Genomic DNA, 9,006 nt, shown 5'->3' on the forward strand with positions numbered 1-9,006 from the left:
ATAAGTCTGTTGTAGAGAGCACTATCTCTTCTGCCATCATCTGCTGGAGGAGCAGCACCAGAGCAAGTGACTTAAAAAAGATCAACAAGCTCATAAAGAAGGCTGGCTCAGTTCTTGAGACTCCTCTAGAACCTTTGGAGATGATTGTACAAAGAAGGATTCTTCATCAAATCAAGAACATTATAGACAACCCTCAGCATCCTCTTCATCAGATTGTCATACATCAACAAAGTGTCTTCAGTCAAAGGCTTCTTCAGATCTGTTGTAGGACAGACGCTACAAGAGATCCTTCCTGCCCACAGCCATCAGCATCTAACAACTCTTTAATGAAACCAGGATAATGAGTTACAACATTTAATTTCCTTTGTGAAAAAAGTATTTTGAATTGAAGTGAAATGAAGTTGAGTCTGAGACCAAGTTAAACTCAAAGCAGTCTGTTCCTCAGATATAAAATGTTAATGTTAATGGATTACAAGTGAAACGCCGGACTCAGTCTTCCAGCTGGATGACAGACTTTTATTTCGAGCGGACCGCTGCAGCGAGCTAACGGGGAAATCACGGGGGGGCGGAGTGTGCATTTACGTGAGTAAAAGTTGGTCCACGAACTGTACAGTTGTAAATAGCTCATGCTCGAAGGCTTTGGAGCAAATAACAGTGAAATGTCGGCCACATTATCTACCCCGAGAGTTCACAGTGACTTTTATCACAGTTGTTTACATTCCTCCGGACGCTAATGCTAATGAATCACAGCAGGAGCTTCACGATATCATCAGCTCGCTGCAGAACAAAAAACCCGAGGCTCTTTATGTGGTAGCCGGAGACTTTAACCACGTGAATCTAAAGGACTGTCTCCCAAGCTTTAATCAGCATGTGACGATTCCGACACGTGGAGACCGCACGCTGGACCGTGTTTACACAAACGTAAAAGATGCATACAAAGCCGAACCCCGCCCCCACCTAGGACTGTCAGACCACATCTCAATCTTCCTGGCTCCTGCTTACATGCCCCCGCTGAGACGGTCCAGACCGGTACAAAAGAAAGTTAAATGTTGGATCCAGGACAGTGGACCCATACTGAGAGATTGTTTTGACCGAACAGACTGGCAGGTTTTCAGAGAAGCTGCTGAAAATGGAGGTTCGCTTGATCTTGACCAATACACATCCTCAGTACTGGGTTACATTAGTACATGTACTGACACAGTCTCCACTATCAGAAATGTTAAAAGCTACCCAAACAGAAAACCTTGGCTGAATGCAGAGGTGCGTACCCTGCTGGAAGCCAGGAACACTGCTTTCAGGTCTGGAAACTCAGAGGAGCTGAGTAGGACAAGAAAAGAGCTGGTTGCTGGTATTAAGAGGGCCAAGGCCACATATGCAAAGAGGATCGAGGGTCAATTCATCTCACAAGACCCTCGGAGCATGTGGAGGGGCATTAAGTGCATAACAGATTATAAAGGAAGGAGTGAACAATGCCCCAAAGACCCATCTCTGCCTGATGCCCTCAACAAGTTCTATGCACGCTTTGAAGACCCGAACAGACCACCCAGCACCAGACTCACCTCGCCACCGGATGAAGAGCATCTCAGCGTGACCTCAGCAGAAGTAAGGAGTACCTTCAGGAGGATTAATCCGCACAAAGCAACTGGCCCAGACAACATCCCCGGAAAAGTGTTGAAGGAATGTGCTGATCAGCTCTGTGAGGTGCTGGCAGACATCTTTAACACCTCACTTACCCTGGAGACAGTTCCCACCTGCCTGAAGACTGCCACCATCATCCCAGTCCCAAAAAGCTCTACAGTGACTGGTCTGAATGACTATCGGCCAGTGGCCCTCACCCCGATAGTCGCTAAATGCTTCGAAAAACTGGTCATGACTCACATCAAAACAACCATCAACATCAACGAGGACCCTCATCAGTACGCATACCATGAGAACCGATCAACAGAGGATGCAATCTCCTCTGTGGTCCACACTGCACTCAACCACCTGGAGCAGAAAAACTCTTACGTCCGTATGCTCTTTGTGGACTTCACATCCGCCTTCAACACCATGATCCCCCAAACCCTGATGGACAAACTATCCACACTAGGACTAAGCCCCTCCATCTGCAACTGGGTACTAGACTTTTTAACAAACAGACCACAGTTAGTGAGGATCCACAACCTCTCCTCCTCCACCATAACCCTCAGCACTGGCTCTCCTCAGGGATGTGTGTTGAGCCCCCTTCTGTTTACTCTGCTCACATATGATTGTGCAGCTACCCATCCAGGCTGTCACATTGTAAAGTTTGCAGATGATACAGCGGTGGTGGGATGCATCACAAACAATGATGAGTCCAGCTACAGGCAAGAGGTGGAACACCTGGAGAGCTGGTGCAGAGAGAATAACCTTCACATCAATGTGAAGAAGACAAAGGAGATGATTGTGGACTTCAGAAGGAACAAAAACACCTACACCCCCCTGAACATAAGAGGATCTGCGGTGGAAGTGGTCTCCAGCTACAAGTACTTGGGTGTACACATGAATGACAACCTCAGCTGGAGCAACAACACCACCAGCCTGATCAAGAAAGCTCATCAGAGACTCTACTTCCTCAGACGGCTGAGGCGAGCTGGTCTGGGAAGCTCAGTCCTCACCTCCTTCTACAGGTGTGCAGTGGAGAGCATCCTGTGCTCCAGCATCAATGTGTGGCATGGAGGCTGCACAGCTGCAGAAAGAAAAGCTTTGCAGAGAGTGGTGAAGGCTGCACAGAAATCTGTTGGAATCAGCCTCCCCACCATCACAGACAGCTACACCTCCAGATGCAGGAAGAGGGCCACCTGCATCATGAAGGACCCCACCCACCCTGCACACACACTTTTTGCCCCACTCCCCTCAGGAAGGAGGTTAAGGAGCATTAAGTGTAGAACCACTAGACTGAGGAACAGCTTCTACCCTGAGGCTGTTAGACTCATGAATCTCTAACTAGAATAATCACTGTGAAAAACCATATCATGTTGCTGCTGATCTGTTTCATGTTGCTGCTGATCTGTTTCAATGTTGATGTGTTCATGCGTGCACATCTGCTCACAGACTCATGTTCATGTTTGTGCTGATGTTCAATGTTTTTATGTTACGAGTGCTTAGTGTATATTTAGTTGATGTTTTTCTTAGTTCATATCTTAGATGTTATTACTGTTTTTCTTATACATTTTATTGTTGGATGTAACTGGGACCCTGTGTACATAATTTCGCTCCACCACATGTACCACATGAGGTGCGAATGACAATAAAGAAACTCTGACTCTCTGACTCTGACTTAACTTTCTTTTTATATATATGAATGTTTCTGTTCAGTGCCCTGAGATGACTTCTGGTGTGACTTGGAGTTATAGAAATAAAGTGAATTGAAACTGAATTGAATTTGAAGTATTAGTAAGAAAAAGTTACACCAGCACCCATCAGCTGAAAGAGCTGAACGTTTTGATTCAAGCACAGCTAAAATAGTCTGCAGGAGGTAGGTACTCACAAACAACTTAGTGCTGTTACGTTTTTGTCAGCATGAATGTTTTTAGGAACCACGGCAAAATTTAAAGCTTCAAGTTGATTTAAGATACACAGTGTTTAAGACACACTTTGGTCTTGGTGCCGCTCAGACTAGCCTTTAACTCATCAGTCCAAACAGAAATCAAACCTTGTTTCTCCAAACAGGAAGTCCTCCAAAGAGCTATCTGTAACAGGTAAGATGTTTACTGTTTGTGCAGTTTCCATAATGATCACGTCAGGTGTTTCCTGATGGTCTGAGCTCTGATCCAGGTGAGTTTGGAGCTGCAGGTGATCTGAAGAGGAGGGTGATGAAAACCAGATAGGTCAGGGTTTTTTTTAAACGTTCAATAAAAGGAAATAATTTAAGATAAGTGAAGCTAAAAATAAAACCAGTGAGGAGGAGGAGGAGGAGGAGGAGGAGGAGGAATGGCAGCAATTTAAGATGCCAAGCACATTCAGCCAGAGAGACGGAGAAGGGATGAAGAGAGAATGAGAAATTAATGGAGGGAAAAGATAAAAAATGAGGAGGAGGAGGTGGGGAGAGACAAAGGCTGGAGAGAGACTGGTGAGTGGAGAGGAAACGAGGAGTAAGAAGAGGGAAATGAAAAGAGGAAGGAGGAAGGCGAGGATGGAACACTGGGAGGGAGGAGGAAACTAAGGATTACAAGAAAAGGAGTGAGAGGAAAACAGGAGGATGAAGGTGAGGAGGGTTGTGTTACTGATTTCCTAAGGTTTGTCTCAGCTGCTCCCTCAGCGCCCCCTGCTGTCCATTAGCAGCAACACCTAATCATAAAGTCCTGCTGCTCAATAATCCAGGTAGAGAAATCTAACCAGACCAGTTCGGACTCACCTGGTTCTGATGGGTCATCTGGACAGGTTCTTCTAACTAACCGTAAACATTTTGTATGATACTGGATCTTCCTCCATGACCATAAAAAAAGTTTCTTGGATTTAAAATTTCTATTTTAACAAAGTTAAGACAAGGAGTGGTAGTAGCTGAGAGTAATCCCAACACTCTTTTTGTTCTAAACTCCAGCTCCAAGCAGCCAGTGAGATAAAAAACGGATGATCTGACGCTTTCTCTGAAAGATTCTGAATGGTTCTCGTTATTAAAATCTGGTTTTCAGTTCGTAACTCGTCCTTCACTGTTTGTTCTGGTATAAATCAAAACGTTCGACTTCTTCAGGACATTCCTGCTCTGACTTCTGGTATTTGTGCAATTTTTACCTTTTGACACATTCAGCTTAGTTTGTCATGTTTTCCTCATTGAAAATTAAATTAAATTCTGTTCAGTTTATTTATATAGCACTCAATCACAACAAAGTTGTCTCCAGGCACTTTATAGGAACATTCACATACAGTACAAAGAAAAGCCAATTAGTAAAGGTCTCTATCTAAGGAAAATGAATGGAGCTCTCTTGACATCCTTCAAACACTTCAGCTGTTTACAACCTTTAGTATTCATTTCAGCTGCTTTCACCCAAATGCTTTTTTTTTTTTACTTTTTCTGCTACTTTTTAGACATTTTTCTGCTCATTTTAGCCTTTATGATTTTTTTAAAATAATTTTAACTTTTATGTTCCTTTCAGCTTCTCTGCTTATTTCAGCTTATTCTGTTTAATTCTGATGTTGTTCTGCTGCTTTCAGCTTTTATTTTCCTGCATTCAGCAAGTATCAGCTGTTCAAATTAAACTCACATTAACAGATTAGAGACAAAAACTTTTCAGCTGGTGTCAGCTTCTTCAGCAGTTTTCTGCTGAACTCATTCGGCTGAATGAATTCAGCCGAATGAGTTCAGCTTCATTCAGCACTGCCTTTAAATTCATCTCAGAACTATCAGATTTTCCCTGGCTGTTCTGACCGTCGCAGGACCGGACAGAAGCCGGGTCTCACCGGATCTGCTCGTCGGTGACTGTGAAGGCCTTGCAGAGCGGCTGCGACGTGTTCAGCCACACGGCTGGGTTCTTTTCGGCGGCGACAGATGTCTGGCCTGTGACTGGAGTGGAGCTCATGTGCAGAGCGCTGGCGATGGCCGAGAGCAGAGTGTCGTCGCTGGAGTCCGGACCAATGCCTGCAAGGGGACAGAGGTCAGGGGTCAGGGGTCAGGGGTCACGGGTCAGAGGTCAGCTGTGTGAGGGAGACCCACCCTGCAGGCCTTTGGGCAGGTCCATGGTCCGGAGGACCTGCTCCGTGACATCTGAAGACCTCAGGCCTTTTAAACGCTTCTCCCAGAACAACTACAGAGAAAAACAATAAAGAATAAATTCTTTTTTCATCTTTAAACATCTCATTGGTTCAATGTTTATACAACTCAACTAGTACTCCTGCAGACTTTCTGCTGTTTTAGCTGTACATATATCAAAATCTTCGGCTCATTCAGGGGATGGCTGCTGGGACATTTAGTTTTTAGCGGAAAGAGATCTGATGTTCAATAGTCCACATTTAATGATTTTATTATTTTGTTCTGATAAAGTAGTTGTGTTTATTTGAATACGATTTTTACAGTTAATATTTTTAGAGCTGATTTTTTGTTTATTTGTTTTGAGCCATGGGCGAGTTGGCACTGTTTCAATGTTTTGGGTGGGTAACAGAGAAGCAGAAGAGAAGTGTGGAAGAGTACATCTCTGCTTCCTGGACTGATTTATAGACTGGAACGTTAATTGTTAACAACCCGGATGTCCAACTGCATCGGTTTAAGTTTTCAGAGAAAAGAGCTGCTCTATTTAAGGTGGGATGGATTCCATCTCTCCGCATCAGATCGGGTTTTCCCCAGAATGCACTCCAGTTCTCTATGTTGTTTTCAGAGCATCACCTGGACACCCAGTGGTTGGTTGAAAGCAGACATATGGCTAAACATGTCATCGCTGGTCAGGTTGGGGAGGGGGGCGGAGAAAACTATGAAGTCAGACATAGTTTTAGCAAAGTTGCACACTGAAGCAACATTAATTTTAGTGATCTCTGATTTGCGTTGCCGAGTGTAATTTTTGCCGGCGTAAATAATGATTTTACTGTATTTTGTCTTAGCTAGGGGTGCACCAATTTCAGTTTTCTGACTGATCACGATCACTAATTTCTAAAAAGCCTGACCTGCCGATTCCGATTTTAGCTGATACCGATTTTGTTTTATAAGCGACAATGTCAGGTATTATAAGGTCACAATGCAGTTTCAATTTTCCAATCTTAATGGAGACAGTAATACACACATTCAGAATAGTGGCCAAGCTGTACAGGGGCTCATGCTCAATGTTGCTGAATCTTCTCACAACAGCCTCCAGCAACGTAGCTTTGGCTGTACCCACACCACGGTCTGTGCTTGCTTGCCTCTCCAAAATCCGCTTGAGTGCAGTGATGGCTGGGATGACATCTGCTGCTGTAGCTGAACTTATCTCCTTTGTGAGTTCCTCAAAAGGTGCGAGAATGGTGAGCATATCGTTCATTAGCCCCCACTGGTGTGCTGTGAGTGTGGCTGGTAACTTGTGCTCAGCAGCATACTCGCTAATAGCACGTCTCTGCTCCAACAGCGACTGCAGCATGTAGACTGTGCTGTTCCACCTCGTTGAAACGTCTTGTAATCGTTTCCTGGGCTGAACGAACTGTGTTTGTATGTCGTAGAGTCAGGAATAGGCAAGTGATGAATGCTTAAAATGTCCAACAATTCTCCTTCCCGTTGCCACAATATCTGTGATGCTGCGCTGCGCCAGCTGTCCCTCATTTACAAGTTGCAGTGTGTGTGCCAGGCAGGGTAAACTTTTCAAGTTGGCATCATCCAGCGCTTTGGCCATATTACAAGCATTATCCCGTAAAACAACGTGAACTCTTCCATTATCGATTTCCCAGTGATCCAACATCGCCTTAAACTCTGCTGATAAATTGGCCGCAGTGTGAGACCCCACCATTTCTTTACAGTTTAAGAGTACTTGATGACGTTCGAACTGTTCGTCAATCCACTGTGCAGTAAAACTCAACATGGGCATTAAACTTGCATCAGAAGTCCAGATGTCTGTTGTAAAGCTGAGTGTATTTGTATTAGCTTTGAGCAGGCTGCGGGTGTCTCTCGAAACTTGGCGGAACAACTCCGGTAACGCAACATCTGAAAAGTATCTCCGACTTGGCATATTACTGTATATCGTGGGCTCAAGTGCTGCATCAAGTTTCTGAAACCTTGGTCCTCAACGACTGAAAATGGCTGATTGTCCAATGCCATGAACTCCATAACTTTCCTTGTGGTAGCGTTACTCTTTTTGTTGCTCATAAAAGTTAACAGCGGCCCACCGACTGGCTCTTTGTCTGCGCTAGCTTTAGCTTTAGCTTAGTTGCTTTCTTCAAACGCTGTATACTTGGCTGCGTGGTGATTTCTTAAATGGCGAACAAGATTTGTTGTATTGAAGGTTTTGGTTGTGGTTCCACCACGACTTACTTCCGCTTTGCACAAATTGCAAATTGTGATCTTTTGGTCGTTTTCTCAAACTGTACAGAACTTCCAAACCAACGACATGGCTGTTCTGGGTGACCTGAGACTATTGTTGACGCATGTGCAGACATGAGCTGGTGGGCGGGCCTGTTAGTCAGCCCTCTCTCACAGCAGAGCAAAAAAAAGGCCAATGGCTGATATTCAGACCTTTGCGGAGGCAGATATGATCAGTGGATAAAATCAGCTTCTCATTTAAAGATGGGCCGAACTCCCAAAATTAATGAAATCGGTGCCGATCGATCGACCGGCTGATTTATCGGTGCACCCCTAGTCTTAGCTTTAGCCAGTAATTTCAGGTGGGATTCAATGTCACCTGCTCTGGTCCCTGGAATGAAAAATATTGAGATATCGCTAAGCCCTAATACAAACCAGATTCCAAAAAAGTTGGGACACTAAACAAATTGTGAATAAAAACTGAATGCAATGATGTGGAGATGGAAAATGTCAATATTTTATTCGTAATATAACATAGATGACAGATCTAAAGTTTAATCTGAGTAAATGTAACATTTTAAAGGAAAATATGTTGATTCAAAATTTCATAGTGTCAACAAATCTCAAAAAAGTTGGGACAAGTAGCAATAAGTGGCTGGAAAAAGGAAATTGAGCGTATAATGAACAGCTGGAAGACCAATTAACACTAATTAGTCAATTGACAACATGATTGGGTATAAAAAGAGCTTCTCAGAGTGTCAGTGTCTCTCAGAAGACAAGATGGTAAGAGGATCACCAATTCCACCATTGTTGCACAGAAAGATAGTGCAGCGATACCAGAATGGTGTTACCCAGCGTAAAATAGCAAAGACTTTTAAGTTATCATCATCAACTGTGCATAACATCATGAAAAGATTCAGAGAATCTGGAACGATCGCTGTGCATAAGGGTCATCATTGTATTCAGTTTTTATTCACAATTTGTTTAGTGTCCCAACTTTTTTGGAATCCAGTTTGTATATATATATATACATATACACACACACACACACACACACACACACACACACACACACA

The 9,006-nt window shown here is 43.8% G+C and overlaps 1 protein-coding gene across 1 annotated transcript in view; it reads right to left on the reverse strand.

Annotated features, from left to right (window-relative positions):
* Window positions 1–9,006, reverse strand: part of mbd2 (methyl-CpG binding domain protein 2) — a 41,045-nt gene that overhangs the window by 20,526 nt on the left and 11,513 nt on the right. The window contains exons 4-5 of the mRNA XM_037692475.1: window positions 5,672–5,762; window positions 5,419–5,596 (exon numbers count right to left, since the gene is read on the reverse strand). Of these exons, the coding sequence (XP_037548403.1) occupies window positions 5,419–5,596; window positions 5,672–5,762 (269 nt within the window). The remainder of the gene's footprint in view (window positions 1–5,418; window positions 5,597–5,671; window positions 5,763–9,006) is intronic.

This window comes from Nematolebias whitei, chromosome 18 (assembly GCF_014905685.2).
Source record: "Nematolebias whitei isolate Nwh7 chromosome 18, NemWhi1, whole genome shotgun sequence".
Classification (NCBI taxonomy): domain Eukaryota; kingdom Metazoa; phylum Chordata; class Actinopteri; order Cyprinodontiformes; family Rivulidae; genus Nematolebias; species Nematolebias whitei.